Here is a 20,158-nt window from a genome sequence, read left to right as displayed (position 1 = left end):
AGATGGTCCATCTTGTACCACTCCCTAAGTTGCCATCTTCCTCTGAGTTGGTGCCCTTGCTTTTGCAACAGGTGGTTCGCTTGCACGGGATTCCTGAGAACATTGTATCTGACAGAGGAGTTCAGTTTGTGTCTAGATTTTGGAGGACTTTCTGTTCCAAGCTGGGAATTCAGTTGTCCTTCTCCTCTGCGTTTCACCCTCAGACCAATGGGCAGACGGAGAGAACAAACCAGACTTTGGAGTCGTATTTGAGATGTTTTATTTCTGCCGATCAGGATGATTGGGTTTCATTTTTGCCCTTGGCCAAATTTGCTTTAAATAATAGAGCTAGTTCTGCCACTTTGATGTCACCTTTTTTTTGTAACATTGGGTTTCACCCTCGATTTTCTTCAGGGCAGGTGGAGCCTTCTGCCTGCCCAGGTGATGACACTGTGGTGGAGAGAATGTACCAGATCTGGGACCAAGTAGTGGATAAGTTGTCTCTCTCCCAGGAAAAGGCCCAGCGGTTTTCCAACCGGCGTAGTACCGTTGGTCCCCAGTTTAAGGTGGGTGATATCGTTTGGTTGTCATCAAAAAATATCGCTATGAAGGTGGCTTCTCCTAAGTTTAAGCCTAGATTTATTGGACCTTACAAGATTTTGGAGATTATTAATCCGGTCTCTTTTCGGTTGGCTCTTCCTGTCACATTTAAAATTCATAATGTGTTTCATAAGTCCTTTTTGAAGAAGTTTGTTGAACCAGTAGATCCTGTGGTGGCACCTCCTGACCCTATATTGGTTGAAGGTAACATGGAATATGAGGTAGAGAAGATACTGGATTCCCGTCTGGCTAGACGGAGACTCCAGTATTTGGTTAAGTGGAAGGGTTATGGTCAGGAGGATAATTCCTGGGTCTCTGCCTCTGATATTCATGCCGAAAGATTGGTTCGTGCCTTTCATCGGGCTCACCCGGATCGCCCTGGTGGCATGGATGAGGGTTCGGTGACCCCTCCTCAAGGGGGAGGTACTGTTGTGAGTTCATTTTTCCCTTCACCATTGAGGTCTGATGAACTCCCTCCTCTGGTGAAGGAAGGTAGTGAGGCTGATTACCAAACACCTGGGCAGCTAGATGATGACTGGGTGGCTGGAATTGAGGACTGGATATAAGGCAGCAGACGCCTTTCTGCCTTGCTGGTGATCCTGCTGGTTTCTTGGAGACCAGTCTGATTCCTGCGTCTCAAAGCTTAAGTTTTTCTGCTCTGCTTTGTACTCTTCAGTTTTGTTTTTGTTTTGCCTTGTTTTTTGGGAGTTCTGCCATCCCCGGCCGGGAGTGAGCTGAATTCCATTTTTGTCTCTGATCTGTTGATCTTTTGCTCTGTCTTCAGAATATACCTGAGTGCTGATATAGTCTTTTGAAGCCTAGCGACTTCAGGGCCTGTTTTTCCTATCAGTCGGCTCATTTTGGATAGGGTTTTTGCGGATGGCAGACAGCAGCTTTCCTATCCTGTCCTATTTAGTTAACTTGGGCCCCATCATTTGCTCAACCTATCTTTCTATCTGTGTTAGTGTTTTCATCTTGCTTCACCATCATTATATGTTGGGGGCTGCCTATTGCTTTGGGGTCTGCTCTGGGGCAGTTTAGTTTTTCCCCTTTCTGTCTTTAGGCTATGTAGTTCTCCAGCTGTGATCGAGGGGTCTAGGGCACCGTAGGAACCCCCCACGGCTACTGCTAGTTGTTGTGGATAGGTTCAGGGGTCTGCAATCCGATAGCTGCCAACTTCTCTGGTTTTTCTGGACTTAGCTAGTATTTTGTTTTTTCCTCCTTCGGTGATTCATCATAACAGGAAACTTTTCAAAATGGGTGGTGTCCATGGCTGCCATTTTGAAGTCAGCCATTTTGGATCCAACTTTATTTTTTCAATGGGAAGAGGGTCATGTGAAACATCAAGCTTATTGAGAATTTCACAAGAAAAGCAATGATGTGCTTGGTTTTAACGGAACTTTATTCGTTCATGAGTTATTTACAAGTTTATGACCACTTATAAAATGTGTTCAAAGTGCTGCCCATTGTGTTGGATTGGCAATGCAACCCTCTTCTCCCACTCTTGACACACTGATAGCTCACTCATTGCACCGAGTGATCACATGGTCACTGGGTTCGGAGATGAAAGCACGGTGAGTGCTTCTTAATCTATATACACAGCACTAGTTCAATGCTGTGTACACAGAGAAAGGAAACATGATAAAACATGATTATCTTCTCTATGTGGAGTTGGGCTGTGTCTCCCAGATGACATTCATCAATTTTGTGAAAGCTGATAAGACTGCAGTGAAGTTTTAGAACTTCAAAGCAAGAATAAGAGAGGATTACCCAGACATTTAAAGTCTATGGGCAGTCCAGAAATAGTTAAGGAAACAACCTTCAAAATTGTTATTCATTTCATTAGGTAATACAAACATTTATTAAAACAGATATATCGGAAATGGTGACAACTTCCCTTTAAAATGTGGTCTACTTAATAGGCGGAGTCAACAGACTAGCCATATTTTGCTTATGGGCCAGTGAGATATACACCAGCTACTGGTTTGGTCTGTTCAGTGTTATGAACATCTGAATAATTCCTTATTCTGCATTATTGGATTATGAGATTTCTTGGTGTATTAAATGTCAAATAAAAGGAATTTAAATGTTTCTGTTTCTTGTTTCTGAACTTTTATTCATTCTGTTTTTTTTTTCATTAAGAGCTGCAAATTTCAGTTTGATCACCTACATGTATCATCTTACCAATCATCTTGACCCCCTTATTCCCATCAATACTGGAACCACTAGACATGGCAGAGAGGGCAAAGGCTATATTCCGTTGTTAGAAACCGCTTCCCGAAATTCCCAGAGGTTATAATTCAGGGTGCTGACTAAATATTTCAGTGTAGAAACGTGCTTAATTATATGGATTACTGAATAAATTGTCAAGTGTAAGGAATTATTCCGATAAATTAAAATACTAATTAAACAGGCTGTTGCAGAATTTTGAGAACATTATAGGGTTCTGCTTCTTCAGGTAATTTGCATATCCTTCATCTGTGAATTTAATTTTGAAGGGCTTCATTTTTTGTATTTCAAAACCCCTTTGTTTCACACAAATACAAAACGAGGTCTTATGTTGCCCATTGCTTTGAATGTTCCAAATGAGTTCTACTTTTATTAGGAAAAAGAAATTAAATTCTAAAATGTGTCCTTTTCTATTCAGGATAAATTGTAGAACTGTAATATGAAAAGAGAAAGATTTGATTTAAAAATAATGAGATTCTCAGACATTTTCAGCTTGTGCTTAATCCTAGAGAATGAAAAAATAAGGATTTTTTTTAAGAACAAAAGTTTGATCCTCGTTTTTTTATTGATAGCTTACTAAGGCAGTAGACTGAAATAAGGATGAAAAAAAGAAAACACAGTACATAGTACAGAGATTAGTCCTGGAATCTAGTCCAAGAAATGTATATTACATGGTGGTCATCTGAATAAATGGTTGTTCATACATGTATGACTCTATCAGATTCCTCAGAGCAGGAAACGCTTTACACTACGTAATTTCAATTGTAAAGTGCTGCGGAATATGTTGGCGCTATGTAAATAAAAATTATTATTGTTATATTAACTCTAGAATAGGGGTTCCCACACTTTCCTACCTTGAAAGACACATTCTATGCGAAGAAAATTCCCTGCCAATATCGTTCATTTGAATTTGAGAGGAGAGGTACTTGATGTTTTCATAAGAAATGAGGAAAAAGGGGATGATTGCCCGCGCTGCTGATGTTAAGGAAGAAACCAGGAGAACAGCACAGACAAGCTGTTAGGGTTGCGGATCGCACTAAATATAAAATATGAGAAAGTGCGATTGCAACCCAGGGTCCACCGTGCAGAGGTGGTATACTGCTGCTAGGTAATGGCTGCCGCTATATGGCGATATAAAGGAAGAACACACGCGGATTAACGTCACCCGGTGTGGACAGGGCGAACTCTGTTAACTCACAGAGCCGCACTACCGCAGAACATAAATACCAGAGTCTGTTTAGCTCACAGAGCTTGGCAACAGAGCGCACAGAATGCGGTCACAGAACTCTGAAACAAGAACACGGGGTCAGAGTCCCTCTAGACCTTCTGAGCGCACGGCGTCGCACCTGCGGACGCCACTGTAGATGCTGACTATGGTAGAGTGTTGAGTACGTGCACTGTGGCGTGCAGAGCCACCGGTGGACACTGATGCCAGTCTCAGACTCTGCCTCTACCTACACCTAAGCCTGGGCACTTAACAGGCTAGGCTGCACAACACATGCATACCAAGGGTAGGGCTTTCTTAATGAGTCTTTCACCAGAGACATTCATACATGCATACAACACTCACTCCTCATAGTCTGGTAATGCAGTCTATACTAGCGCATGGCCGAGCGGCCATGCGACCCTTTTATAGCAGCGTCCTTCCGGGACCTTCCTGATGGTCCAATCCAAGCTGGAGAAGGACCTGAGCATGTGACCTCCGATCTCCAATGGGAGATCGGCCCAAGGGCAAGCTCAGTGGACTGAATGGAGGACTTAGTCCCTGGAGTAGCTCGCTGCTGACAAGCATGCATTCCTATAGCTGTACCAAAGGTGGCAGCAGCAACCAAACCCACAGACCTAGTCTGGGCAGAGCACTGGGACCGATGAGTCTGCTGAGCAGCCTCCTCTGCGGCTGAAGAGGAATGGGAAACCGCCGGAAGCAAGACTCGGCATTCCCGCTGTGCAGCGACAGGAACCCGACGCCTAACACAAGCACCCCCTTTCTTCTCAGTTCTTGCCTCACACAACATGTTTCTAGTTTGGAAGGTGCTCTAAGACCTTTGTTGTGGGTTAGACAACCCCAGTAGGTGAGCAATATCATGTGTTTCACCTACTGTGTTTTTTTCTGGGATAAGACCCAATTGTGTTTGGTGTTCCTTTTTTTAGAAGTGTTTATAATGAGACTCATCTCTGCAGCATTGATCCTCCCCCATCACTGACTGCTGGAGGTGAAAAGCTGAAAGTTGTTAATCACACCAAGGTCTGCTGTGTCTCAGCACAGTCATTACTCCTCAGTGAGGAGAGTAGACTGTTTGTCAATACATGGCTCACACTGAGCTTGTTCTAAACTATTGTGGAGGGTGTTCTTCTTTCACCAGTGTTTTGCTGCCTGCTTATGATTGGTCAGCATCAGAAAGAGGAAGAAGTACATGCCCCCAGTGAAATATTCATTAAATGTTTAGGTGTCAAATACCTTGATTGCTAATATCTCTGTGACGGAAAGGAGAATTACAAAAATATATATTCTGCTCTGTAGGACCTTTTAAATTGTGTGTCCAGTTCCAAATAAAAAATGTGTCCATACTGCACTGGTTCTGGGGTACTATATAAGCTGATTTGCAAAATATGGTGCTCTCAAGGCTGGTATCTGCTAAGGCAGCCTCCAGGTGGTCTATTGAGTGTAATGGCACCCTGTCAGATATTTTTGAGAGAGCCTTTTTCACTATTTCATTGACATCAATTGGCAAAGCAATTTTTGTGTTTATGTCCCCAGTGAGGTCTCCCCACCCATGTACACATTGAAATGCTCCTGCTTCTAAGAGAATTTATCACAATTTTAACATTGTTAGGAGGTTGCAGATTACAGTCAAAATTAGTATGGTGCTTTAAGGCAAATCACTGCTGCTATTACATTATGTCTGTATAAAGATCCCTGGTATTATGCATTTGTGCAAAGGGCGCTAATGGCCTGACACAGCTGCCATGTAGGTGTTGTGACAATAATAGTTTTGGAAAGGATGCATATTCTGCCTGACATGCTAATCACAATGGCTAGCTATCATGCTCATGCTTTGTCTTATGTCCCTAGTAAAATAATACTTTGCCGTGTCAATGGTCACAATAGGAATGGAATATAATTAGGATAGTTGTCTTTCGTAGTAGTCCTCTCTCTGTCTGCTGATAAGTACTGATAGAGTACATTGTTATAAAGAAGGGCAGACATTCGGTGAGTTTTTGTTCTAAGCTCTCTACATTCAAATAACCTTTTGCTTTTTTCTCTCATCCTAATAGCTGACAATAAAGAAAAGTTTGAAAAATCCACAGGTCTAAGAATCCTGCAAACTGGGGTTGCTGAGGTAGGACCTAATATTTTCTTTCGTTTATGTGTTTTATGTAGACAGTTATCTACTATTTCAATGCTCTTACTAACTTAAAGAAGCACTCCCACTAAACTTTTTTATTACCTAAACCTATGTGTGTATGTAGTGTATTGTAAGTGTAGTAATATCATTGATAGCCATCTTCCAAGAGTTCCTTTTTTGAGTCAAGTGATTGCTGTTCACACTGAGCAGTATCTGTGAGCCCGAAGTCTCTATTACAATGTGCGGCAGCTCTTCCCTCTTAGCTATTCAGCTCGTCTGACACTTCCTTGCTAATCCAGATACACGTACCAGTGTTGTTTCTGATTGTCTCCTCCCTGAGTTCCTTACGGACCCCATCCTGAGTTCCTGATTGGCTGCTCCCTGATTAAAAACCCTACTTAAACTTGGCATTGCGCTTCCTTCCTTGCAAGATTATTGAGCTACAAGTCTGCTGCTACTTCTGTGTACTGACCTCTGGCTATTCCTGTCTACACTATCTGCCGGTTCTGCCCCTACTGGTTGCAATACCAGGTCAGTCCATAACAGTAAGTCTATAAAGTCTTGTTCTGGCGCTTTACAACTGACATTGTAAGTTCTAGTGCCCTGTGTGAGCCAACAAGTCAGAATAGCTGTCATGTGACCCAGAAGAGGACTAAAGCGGCTCTGTAAACCAAGGGAGACAGCGATTGGTGAGTATATTACTGCACTTACACTATATTACATATGCATTTATACGGGTTTAAGCAATAAAAAGTTTGTTGGGAGTGCTTTTTTAAATTGTCATGCTGCATTGGAAAAATCGAGAGTATAAATCTTAAAGGAGTAGTTTGATACTTTAACATTGATGGCCCTTCCTTAGGATAGGTCATTAATGTCTGATCATTCGGGGTTTGACACCCAGCACCCCTGCCGATCTACTGTTCCTGACGTTGGTGGCGGGCTTAACGGCTCAGTTGCGGATGCTGCACAGTTCTGTTGCCAGAATAGTGACCACAGCCGGGTAATGCATATCTGCCCCCCTTTCAAAGAAATAGGGGTGGATGTGCAGTACCCGGCCGCTGCCACTACGTCGATGGAGCTGTGCAGCTCCGCAACTAATTAGTTCTGGCCAACGACGACAGCGGAAACAACAGATCGGCGAGGGTTCCCCCCACGATCAGACATACATGACCTATCATAAGGATAGGTCATCAAGGTTAAAGTCCTGGAAAACCCCTTTAAGGTTTGTTTTTCAGAGACTTAAATAAATATTAAGATGCTTTGTGCCAATTGTGAAATAGTGAACCTGTTAAAAACTTTTAGAGAGCAAACTAATGGCCCATAGATAAAGTATTGTCTACAGTACTTACATCAAGGATACAAAGGTTTTACCATAATCATAGAGGAAAATTGGCTTCTGCCATGCAGAGGCTTTGCCTTCTTCTAGAATAACATTGTTGAAAAATTGTTTGGTCTGGATGAACTTTTTCTGCCATATTATGTTACTAAGATTGTTAGCATCAAACTTGAGATATTGCCCCATGGAGTGTCTTGTTTTATGAAAGTGCTTCTAGATTGGTAAATTTTATATTATTAGTAGCAGAAAATCTTATCATTGACACATTGGGGAATTTTTAATTCTTATTCTTAAAAACATCAGTTTAGAGAAAATTATGCTAATTATGTCTAATTGATCCAAATCTTATGCAAGTATTGATGTGCAGATTTCACAATTGTACTACTTCTCTGATCCACATAACAACTTTTGTCACATGCCATATCCTCTGAGTGCAATTCATTTAGTAAATTTCCCCTTTTGGCTTGGTTTTGTATGATTGATTAAATTTTGATACTTTATGAACATTTTTTCCTTTGGAACATTTGCAAAACTTTCTATGTATGTCCATTTTGGAAAGTGAGACTGCAACTTGCTTCTAATTTTTCTCTGTGGATGATCATTATTACTTGGCACTGTGCAAATATTAATCTGCTGAGAATTAACCTTGCAAGACCAGTTTTGTATCAAAGTGAATATAAATGTTGGGCAATGCTAAAGTATAGATATCAGTCTGCTTGTATCAATCAGTCATTGGAAGTCTCTGTGTTTAATAAAAATTGATTGCTGATTGCTCCCAGTAAGGCCACGTTTACACGTTCAGTATTTTACATCCATATTTGTAAGCCAAAACCAGGAGTGGGTGATAAATACAGAAGTGGTGACGTGTTTCTATTTTCTCTTATTGTTCCAAAATAATAATCTTGTAGATGTTTCTATTTCAAAACAGTCTACCTTTGTTGTCTTTTTTTTCAACTGGTTAACATGGTACGAAAAGCATTTTTTTTTTATAAATCAAGAAAGTGATAGTAAAATGCGCTGATTACACGGACCCTGACCACTCCATCTAATCTGGGGAATCTGGATTATTCAGTAATGTGGGTGCACTATGCACATTTTGCTTATTCTGTATTCAGATCCTTGAGTATTGACAGCTGAAAAGTCATCATATTCCTGTATTCCATGACAAACTGAATACATTACTTATCCACCTACAGATATATAATTGTATTACATTAGGTTACCATTTTGATTGCTTTTCCGGCAATTTACATGCATGTGTGATTTCCGCTGAGCTAAGAGAAGCATTTTCAGTCGTAATTATCTAAGCAGTTTAACAATGTATTTAAAAAAATGGCTTAGTCTCTCCCCCACAAAAAAATGTAAAAAATAATACCAAAATATATGAATAAATATAAATAACTATATATATATATATATATATATATACTGTATATATATATATATATATATATATATATATATATATATACTGTATATATACACTGCTCAAAAGAATAAAGGGAACACTTAAACAACACACAATAACTCCAAGTCAATCACACTTCTGTGAAATCTACCTGTCCAGTTATGAAACAACACTGATTGTGAATCAATTTCTCCTGCTGTTGTGCAAATGGAAAAGACAACAGGGAAATATGACAGGCAATTAGCAAGACAACCCCTATAAAGGAGTGGTTCTGCAGGGGGTGCACACAGGCCATTTCTCTGTTCTCAACCTTTTTTGGCTATTGTTTTGGTCACTTTTGCATTTTGTCATTGCTCTCACTCCTAGAGGTACTATACAGTAGCATGAGGCAGATTCTACAACCAACAGAAGTTGCTCAAGTAGTGCAGCTCCTCCAGGATGGCACATCAATGTGAGCTGTGGCAAGAAGGGTAGCTGTGTGTCAGCACAGTGTCTAAAGCATAGAGCAGATACCAGGAGACAGGCTAGTACACAAGGAGGTATGGAGAGGGCGGTAGGAGGGCAACCACCCAGCAGCAGGACCACTACCTCCTCCTTTGTGCAAGGAGGAACAGGAGAAGCAGTGCCAGAGCCCTGCAAAATGACCTCCAGCTGGCCACTAACATCCATATGTCTGTGCAAAAACTCTCCGAAATAGACTCCATGAGGGAGGTATGAAAGTCCAACATCCACAAGTGGGTTTTGAGCTTACTGCCCAACACTGTGCAGGGCAATTGACATTTGGCAGAGAACACCAAAACTGACAGATTCAACATTGGCGCCCTGTGCTCTTCACGTGTGAGAGCAGGTTCAAACTGAGCACATGTGACAAATGTGACAGAGTCTGGAGATGCCGTGGAGAATGTTCTGCTGCATGCAACATCCTCCAGCATGACTGATTTGGCAGTGGGTCTCTAATGGTGTGGGGAGACATTTCTTTGGAGGGCCGCACACCCTACGTGTGCTAGACAGAGGTACCCTGACTGCCATTTTGCAGTCAAGTGGGGGTTTTGATCTGCCTCTCTAGCAATCCTATAAGCAGCTCTCACTGAAATTTTGCTTGGTCTTTGAGACCTTACTTATCTTGACCTCCACTGTTCCTGTTAACTGCTATTTCTTAAATACATTTCAAACTGAGGAAAGGGCAACTTGAAAACACTTTGCTATCTTCTTATAACCTTCTCCTGCTTTGTGGGCCTCCACCATTTTCATTTTCAGAGTCCTAGGCAGCTGCTTAGAAGAAACCATGGCTGCTGTTATTTGGCACCAGGTTAGAGGAGGCTGGGTTTTTATAAATCTGGGAAATTTGCATCACCTGGCCTTTTCTGAACAATGACAGTGAACAAGCCATAATCCTAGCAAGCTAAGTGAGGTCTGGAACTTTGGCCAAAGTTATCTGAACACACAAGTCTCCAAGGGTGTTCAAAATTTTGCATCAGCCCACTTTCCTTTTGTAATTTTTAAAATGTAAAAAACAGCAATATATATATTTTGCCTAAAATTCAAAGGAAATGTGTAATCTTTAACTTTATCCCTTTTAGGCTACTTTCACACTTGCTTTGTTTTGCAGCGTGTTTTTCCCGCAAAAAAATGCATAGAAAAAATGCATACAAATGCATACAAATGCTGCGTTTTTTTCAAGCATTTTTATGAGCATGCATGAAAAAAACGCAGCGTTTTTATGCGTTTGTATGCGTTTTTAGTGCTTTTTTACCGCGTTTGTGTTTTTTTCCAACATTAGTTGGCCCCTCACACTAACCCAAACCATGACTTTACTAACCCTAACCCTGACCCTAACCCTAACCCTTAACCAAACCATACCCTAACCCTAACCCTGACCCTAACTCTAACCCTTAACCAAACCATACTAACCCTAACCCTTAACCAAACCCTACCCAAACCCTAACCCTAAACCCTAACTAACCCTAAACCCTAACCCTTAACCAAACCATACTAACCCTAACCCAAACCCTAACCCTAAACCCCCTTAACTAACCCTAACTCTAACCCAAACCCCTAAATTCCATTGTCTAACTAATGGTCAACAAAAAAACGCATGCGCAAAAAAACGCATACATGAGCATGCCAATGCGCACATATGCGCACCCATAGACTTATAATGGGTGTCTTGCTGTAAAAAAAACGCATTGCGCGCGCATGCGTTTTTTTGAGGCAAGTCGGACGCCCAAAAAATACAACAGGATGCATTTTGTGTGCCCGAGCGCACACCACAAAAAAACGCATGCGCGGAAAAACGCATACAAACGCATGCGTATACACACATAAGCGCATCCCATGCAAAATATAGGGAAAAAAAACGCATGCGTTTTTTAGCGCTAAAATACAGCGCAAAAAACCGCAAGTGTGAAACCAGCCTGAGATGATTTAATCTTCAAGTTGCTTAAATGTTCACATTAACAGTAATTTTGACCAGGGGTGCCCAAACTTTTACAATCCACTGTATATATACAGTATATATATATAGATATAGATATAGATACTGTATATGAGTTATATATAGATATATAGATATTGTGACGTAGTTATCACTAGCAGGTTGGGGTGTACTTGCTTAGCAGCGATATAACATACAGGAGGGCTCAATTTTTCTTAAAAGTTCACCTGGGTTTATTGCTCCATATCCCCAGCAGCACAAACACAGAGTAAGTCAGCCTTTAGATCTGGAAAAACAAAATAACAATGTCTATAAACAGGACTTTGTTCCCTCAGACCTGTGGGCATACAGGCTGTGACATATCCAGCACGCAGGCTCTATAGCCTAAACACAGTCTTTCACTGACCCTGGTCAGCACAACACGGATTCCTCTCCGTTACCTGTTAGCATCGGGTACACAGGTTCCCGGATACCTTTCGTCCTCAGAGGTCTCCAATAAACAGTCTCATTCTGATCCCGGTCATCATAACACGTATTCCTGTCAGTTACCTGTTGGTGTCAGCCACACAGGTTCCCGGATACCTCATCCTCAGAGGTATCCCACAATGTCTCTCACTGACCTCAGTCAGTATCACTCACGGTTTCAGCCCATCCACCCCAGAGGTGTCTCACAGGCCTCCTTCCTCTGGCTCAGCTTAGCCAGCACTGCACCATGTGCTCAAACACACAGGCTCCATTAGGTAGCCTTAACCATACCCACAGGTGAGGTGACATCACATGCACTGGTGAGGTGATCATGACATCACCACAGGTCCTTGAACATACACAACCACATACAGACTTCATCTTGGGTATTCAGACACACCCCTTGGGTGGGTATGTAGGTGGCTGGACCACCCATCTCTCCAAGTCACCTGGAAGCCTCCCAATCTATAGCAAAAACCTTCAGCAGTAGATCTGCTGAGCAAAAAAACGCCGAGGATTCCATCACAAGGCCACCCACCTCTGCGATACATACCGCCCATCATTACATGACCAGTCGCCATGCCACATAATATATATATATTGTTAGGCGGCGGATTCCTGACACTGCACAGCAGGAATCCAGAGCCAGACATCCAGCGGTCTCCCATTTTCCTCCGACCGCTCCGGGTGCTGCTCAGACTTGCTCTGACAGCCTGGATGTTGCTGCCACCTCAGGTGCAGCAATGGTAGCGCAACCTGCTCTGCAGGGAACCGCTCCAGAGGCTAAGTCCTAATGCTGTGCTACTGGGTATGCCCGCAAGGTGACCTCTCAGTGGAGAGCAGGGGTCACATGTTCAGGTCCTATGTCGGATCTGATTGGTCCTTCCCAGGGTACTGGAAGGTTCCGGAAGCGCATGGCTATAAAAAGCCCACATGGCGGCTTGGCCATGCGCTAGTGTAGCATATTATGCTGTGTGTGTATGGTGATGGATGCATTGACTGGTGACTGACTTATTAAGAAACCCCTTCCCTCTGACAATACGAATGGTGACAGAGTGTTGGTTAGTCAGCTCCAGATTGTGGCAAGCTACACGCCATTGTGCCTCCTGCACTGCACACTAGCGTCCGACGGTGTCCCGCCTCCCGGCGCCGTCGTCCAGCAGCTTTAGTTATTGCCGCGCTGCGGTAGCAGCATCTATTGGCGGTTGCGGCTGCCATGCCACCCGCTGGACTTCCTGTGAAGTTAACAGGGCCCGCGTCCTTATATTTATTACTGCCAAGCGACTCTGTGTCTGAACAGAGCCGCTCTTAGCGTTCGGGTGACGTTAACCCGAGCGCAGTACTTTACCTTTTGGTACATCTGCCATTGTCCAGCAGCGGTCGTACCATCTACCGCATGGTGGACCCCGGGCGGCGAACGCACCTCCTATTATTTATATCTGGTGCGTTCCGCCGACCCTAACATATATACATACAAGTATATTATTAATAATATTATTATTAATATTATGTTTTTGTTTTTTTAAATGGTAATAAATGTACATTTTTCCACAATTGGTATCAAAATAACCTAACAGCATTACTTCAGAATTACCTCTGACCTTTCCAAGCATTTCACGGTAAATCTTCTCCCCATATTGTCTAAGTTCAGTGGTGAACTTGATTCCTGGAACCGCAGAGAATTTTCCTGGTTTGGCGGATCAGCATCCTTAATTTACCTTATTGCCCAGAATGCTGTATTTATTACAGACCATCCCCCTTGCAACTCCTCTTCTTGATGGTTGCATATCTAGAGTTGTTTTGGTCATTACCTTTTCTCCACTGGCTTCCTGAGGATCTGAAGAGAAATATTCTTTAGACCTAAGGATGTTGATGGGGTTGACTTGCTTGACTGTCAGTTATATTATTTGGAGGTGGCCCATGCTCTGATCCTTGACCTCTTACACTGCTCTAAATCGAAGCTCAGGGTCTATAGCACTGTCTGGATACTTGCTCCAGATCAGTGTCCACACTTCCATGGACCTGGACTCCTAATGTCTAAAATAATACCTATATGTCCTAATGTACCCAACACAGATTAACAGATCTGTGCTCCCCTGGATCAAGGGGTTAGTTGGTTGATCTACAGGTTCCACTTAAAGGGAACCTGTCACCCCCCCAGGCGTTTTTAAATAAAAGAGCCACCTTGTGCAGCACTAATGCTGCATTCTGTCAAGGTGGCTCTTTTACTTAGCGTCCCTTCCACCGCAGAAATAATCGTTTAAAAAATTGTTCAAAAATGCCTGAATTTTGACAGGGGGGCAGGTCTTTCCCCCTCTGACAGACGCCTCGCATCCATCAGTCATTTCGTATTTGGCGCCGCCTCCACAGTGTTCTTTTGAAATGTTGGCGCCTGCGCTGTACTATAGTTTCGTGGGCATGCGCAGTTAGCGCTGCCCGACGTGCCCGTGCTCTCAGATCACATCTTGGCCTTCATATCGCGCGGCCACAGATCCCGCCCCACGGTCGCTTATGATTTATTCACACTAGTGTATCGAGGCCCTGAGCAAGGGGGGGCCACTCACGGGCGCTGGCACCGGGCCCTCATACCGCACTGGTGTCCCCGACAGTGAGTGGGCCACCATGCCTGCTCAGGACCCCGGCGCTTGCCAGGGTGTGCCGGGCCCTCACAGGAACATAATGAGATAATAATCTTTTGCGTTGAGTTCCCTTCGCCTCTTACTCAACATCTCTTCTTACTTTGCGATGTGCTTCATTTCTATTGAAATTCAAGTGTTATCCCATATGGGCCTCTGACCCACACAGTATCTCCCTTTTTGTTTTCTTTTCTCCAGTCTTCTCTTTTTATTAAGTGCTTTGCATTTGGTATTCTCTATTCTCGACACTTTGAGAGCAATTAATGCAAATTACAAATCACCATCATCACCCCTCACAAGCTCTTCCAGTTAGGCCACTATAAATTTCTTCAGTATCATCCTACTATAATATTGATTTCCAAATATGAGTTTGTGCCTCTTATTGATTTTCTGTGTTCCTCTATGAAAAATAATAAAATGTTGACTTTTTTGAAAAAATCTCAATTGGTACTGAGGGCATCATAAACCCATCCAAACATGGGAGAGCATACAAACTCCCTACAGATGTTGTCCTTGGTGGGATTTGAACCCAGGTCCACAATGCTGCAAAGCAACAGCGCTAACCACTGAGCCACTGCGCTGCCATGATGAATGTTGCTTTTCATTCCACTCCCAAAAGAATCATAACAAATATATCAAAATATTATACTTATTTCAAAAAATGGTATAAAGAAACCCTACAATTGATCCAATAAAAACGAATCACTAAAATAATCCCCCATAAATCTCATAAAAACGCATGAAGAAAAAAAGCCGGTCGGCACTGCCAATACTGCTGCAGGTTTACGCTGTCAAGTCCATACTGCTCATAGAATATGGGTAAATGTTAGCACAGCCAGTGGGAGAGGTGCCAAGCAGTAGGTTCCCAAACCTTTAGGATATATATCAAATACTGGGCACACTCATGAGATTCTGATGTGAGAACGAAATTTTAATACATACAGTAGCCACTAGTTACAGATGTTTCGGTTTTCGTGATAGACCTTCATCAGTGTACTACGGAGGAAAACAAAATAAAATGAAAAATAAAAACTAAAAATAAAGTAGTGCAGAAAATACATAACGAAAGTATATACAAAATACATGCGATAAGCATAGGTCAGTAATATGGCAGCTGATAAATAATCATTGTAGAGACAATCCAAATTGCATAAATACAGTATGTATCTGATCTGATAATGAGATGCCGACATACCTAGGGAAAGTTTGAATGGTCATGTGAGAATCTCACATATGATGTCGCTGAGAAGATAATAGTCTGTGGTAGAAAGAGGGCATAAATATCAGGGCCGTTTGTGGGATACCATAAAGGTAAGTATATAAAGGTGGAACGAACCTTAACCCCTTAACGACCAGGGGTATTTTTGGTTTTACATTTTCATTTTTCCCTCCCCTTCTTTCCAGAGCCATAACTTTTTTATTTTTCCGTTTATATGGCCATGTGAGGGCTTATTTTTTGCGGGACGAGTTGTACTTTTAAATGACCTCATTGGTTTTACCATATCGTGTACTCAAAAACGGGAAAAACGGGAAAAAAATTCCAAGTGCGGTGAAATTGCAAAAAAAGTGCAATCCCACACTTGTTTTTTGCTTGGCTTTTTTGTTGGGTTCACTAGATGCTAAACAAACATGTCTATGTCCTCTTTTATCTAAGTGGTGAAAATAAATTCCAAAGTTTGCTAAAAAAAAAAAAAATTTTCCGAGACCCGTAGCGTCTCCATTTTTCATGATCTGGGGTCGGGTGAGGGCTTATTTTTTCCGTGCCGGACTGATGTTTTTAATGATATCACTTTTGTGCAGATACGTTCTTTTGATCGCCCGTTATTGCATTTTAATGCATTGTCTTGGTGACCAAAAAAATGTAATTCTGGCGTTTTGAATTTTTTTCTCGCTACGCCGTTTATCGATCGGGTTAATGCTTTTTTTTTATTGATAGATCGGGCGATTCTGAACGCAGCGATACCTAATATGTGTATGTGGGATTTTTTTTTACTGTTTTATTTTGATTGGGGCGAAAGGGGGGTGATTTGAACTTTTAGGTTTTTTTAATTTTTTTTATTTTTAAACATTTTTTTTTTACTTTTGGCATGCTTCAATAGCCTCCGTAGGAGGCTAGAAGCTTGCGCAACCCGATCGGCTCTGCTACATAAGGGCGATGAGCAGATTGCCCATATGTAGCAGATTTACTGCTGTGCTTTCAGTGCCGACCACCGGGTGGCGCTGAAAGCCATATGCCTGGAACAACCATAGAGGTCTCATAGAGACCTCTGGTTGTCCAGGCAACATGACGCCGACCCCCGATCACGTGACGGGGGTCGGCGATGAGGTCATTTCCGGCCCGGCGGCCGGAAATGCTATTTAAATGCCCGCTGTCAGCTTTGACAGCGGCATTTAACTAGTTAATAGGCGCGGGCGGACGGCGATTCCGCTTGCGCCTATTGCGGGCACATGTCAGCTGTTCATAACAGCTGACATGTCCCGGCTTTGATGCGGGCTCAGCGCCGGAGCCCTCATCAAAGCAGGGGAAATGTCTGATGACATACTGTGCATGTCATTGGACATTAAGGGGTTAATATAGAATTTGATGGGAGTGTTGGTGGTCTGTGACCACAATGATAGCCAAAAGCTGTAAAGGAAAGTATAAGTAAGCAAATAAGGACCAGCGTTATTTGAGAGTGAACGCTAGTGGCGTGCACTTACCAATGCAGCTGCACTGCTGTGTGTCTTGTGATGCAGTTTCCGCCGCCTGTCAGGGAGGTGTAAGGAGGAGCGCGATGTGCCTATTTATAGTTACAGAGTGCGCGCGCAAAACCTGAAGTGGACGGCTATGAGTGACATCTGAAGGGCGGAAGTTCCCTTATCGTGCGTTCCAGAGCCAGGAAAGTGGGCTGGCGTGCGTTCCATGGTGCGTCGGTCACAGCATGGCATGATATGATAATCGATAGTGGAGAGGTGGAGCCAGTGAGACCAGAGCTGGACAAGGACGGGCAAAATAGTGAAAGATCATGTTTCATAATATTCAATATTGGCGGTTCTGTGGGAAAAGGAAAACAGTGTCAGAGCAGGGTACACACAGAGTATATAAATAGTATATAGGCAGAACATTAGTTAAGCATAATAGCACATCTCAAAACATTTTAGGGGCGGGCTATAAGTAATGGCAGATGTGAGGTCCACAATTCAGATGAAGGATTGCAAATCATAGTCTCTGTTGAAGCGCTATTAGGGCAGAGACACACTGGCGAATTTTTTGTCCGAGAATCGGATCATAAAACTTGCCCTGGCCGGCACCTCTCCTGACCTGAACTTGACAGCTGCATAGTAATCCATCACGCTGTCATGCTCAGGTCAGGAGAGGTGCCGGCCAGGGCAAGTTTTACGATCTGTTTCTCGGACGAAAAATTCGCCTGTGTGTCTCTGCCCTTAGGCGTGAAACGGACGTCGTCAGAGTTTGCTCTCTCCTCTCTCCAGCCTTCCGGCCATGATGGGTTGCTAAATAAAGCGGACTTTTTCACTTGGATCGGTGAGTGCTACGGTCTTTTTTCTCCAATGGTGAAAAAGTAAAAAAAAGTTACGGCTCTCAGAATGTAATGACACAAAAAAATAACCTCTTTTTTTTTCCATGAAATATGTTTTTATTGTTATTCATTATCTTCTTTATATATAATTTTTCTTTACAATTTTATCTTTATCCATCCTCATTTTTACAGCATGGAATTTTTCCCAGATATCTGGTAATTCCACAGTTTATAGCAATATTAATCCAAGTGATTTGATGTTGGCTGTAAAGCGTTGTGGAAATTAATGGCGCTGTGTAAGTAAAATATATAAATCAATGCTTGCTACATTTAACAATACATCTGCTTTGAATATATCAATGTCTTCAATTTAACAAATAAATCAGCAAATTATTGGCTCCCTAAACTGATATAGGAAAGCGTTTCCCTAAGTAACCTCTTATCACGTTCCTGATAGCGCGGCAGGGACTAGACTGCTGCAGGCGCTGCTACTACTCACATGTCTTATATTTGTGTATCATTCCTTGCTGTGTGCGAAATGTTAGACAAGATTATGTATCATTCCTAACAAGATTATTTTATTAGATGTTTATCTGAATTCTGTTATTAAATAGATACCATCTCACATTGTTACACGTAATTTACATTTATGCTTCCAATATTTCACAAAATCAGAGGCCGCGTGAATCAGAGTCTGGCTGCGTTATTTACGGTAAGTCATGCGGGTTGCACTCTGTATCGCTGCCGCGTTTCGCAGAGAACGTACTTTGAAAAGTTGTCCATTGACTTTAACCCCCCCAATTCATCAAGTATGGCGTTGTTCACGCCGCTCGTGATGAGGAGATGTGCCGGAATCAGACGCTCATGATTCATTATGAAAACACCAGTTACTTACAAATCAAAACCAATTAAAATTTGCACAAAATAATGTACCCACTAAAAAGGGCAGTCTAGGGTCAGAACAGTGAGTCAATAGACCACCTACCATGATAACACAGGCATGAAAAAATCCCAGTAATAAATAAATACCAAGCCAGAAGACTGAATTATAGGATAAAATGTATAGGAAAGATTCTAATGAGGGGCAGGAAGATCCCCACGCGTTTCGCCAAGTTCTGGCTTCCTCAAGGTATCAAGCCACCTTCTGTCTTTTTTTATCCATCTTATCCTATATTTCATTCTACATAAAAATTAATACCAATTCAAATCTGCACAAAATAACGTGCCTACAAAAAAGGACAGCCTAGGTTCAGAATAATGAGTCAACAGACCCCCTCACAGGTCGTATGGACAAATGTCTGACAAAGAAATAGGTTTATTGAAAATAACACAACATCAAAGTTTACATAAAAAAGTTGATAGTTATAAATAAATACTAGAGTTGAGCGAAACGGGTCGGTCAGATTCATAAGTCGCCGACTTTCGCTTAAGTCGGGTTTTTCGAAACCTGACCATAGCGTGAGGTCGGCCACGAGGTTGGCGACCAGAGCGCCAAAGTCGCGTTTCAAATGATGCTTCCAGCGTCCTTTTCAGCCAATGATGGAGGACACACACTGTGGGCAACGCGATGACATGGGCATCTGTCACCACCATCTTTGAGAAGGGCATGCAAGTGATTGACTTGCTTTGTGTGGCATCACAGGGGCTATAAAAGGGCGTGCACGCCGACTGCCATCTTACTTCTGCCAATCTTAGCATTAGGGTAGGTTGCAGCTGCTGATTCTGAATAATGGAGAGCGTTAGGCAGGGAAGAAGAACAAAAAAACTGCTCCTGCTGTTAGCGATTTCCACTGTACAACACAACAGTTTGTGTGCTGTGAGAGGGGAGGCTATATTTTTTGTGCATCATCTCTGTTGGTTATTAGGCTGCCTTCTTAGGCTCCCTGATAGCTGCATTGCTGTTTGCACACTGCTGTGCAAACTGCTTTTTTAAAAGCAAAAATACTTTTCTTCCTCTTTTCTGCACAGTTACCAAACGTTCATTTTTCCACACTTTTGTGTGCAGCAGTCTTGCTTATTAGGCTGCCTGCTGCCATACTTGGACTGAGAGCATCATTGTCAGCCTCCTAAAATCCCTAGGGGGCTTCCAATTCTCCCCAATACAATATACACCTTGTACTTTGTTATACACCAGCCAATTTCAGCCTGTTAAATTGAGGTGTAATCTATAGTGGGGCTGAGACAATAGTTCAACGTCCTAAAATCT

General features: G+C 42.5%; 1 protein-coding gene across 2 annotated transcripts in view; it reads left to right on the top strand.

Annotated features, from left to right (window-relative positions):
- Positions 1-20,158, top strand: part of PTPRN2 (protein tyrosine phosphatase receptor type N2) — a 1,309,069-nt gene that overhangs the window by 827,772 nt on the left and 461,139 nt on the right. For both annotated transcript variants that reach the window (XM_073581608.1, XM_073581607.1), the window contains one exon: positions 6,085-6,149. In XM_073581608.1, the coding sequence (XP_073437709.1) occupies positions 6,085-6,149 (65 nt within the window). The remainder of the gene's footprint in view (positions 1-6,084; positions 6,150-20,158) is intronic.

Source organism: Dendrobates tinctorius, unplaced genomic scaffold (genome assembly GCF_039654945.1).
Source record: "Dendrobates tinctorius isolate UK_male_01 unplaced genomic scaffold, ASM3965494v1 ptg000070l, whole genome shotgun sequence".
In the NCBI taxonomy this organism is placed as follows: domain Eukaryota; kingdom Metazoa; phylum Chordata; class Amphibia; order Anura; family Dendrobatidae; genus Dendrobates; species Dendrobates tinctorius.
Note: the sequence above shows the minus strand (reverse complement) of the source record. Positions and strands in the feature narration are given on the sequence as shown.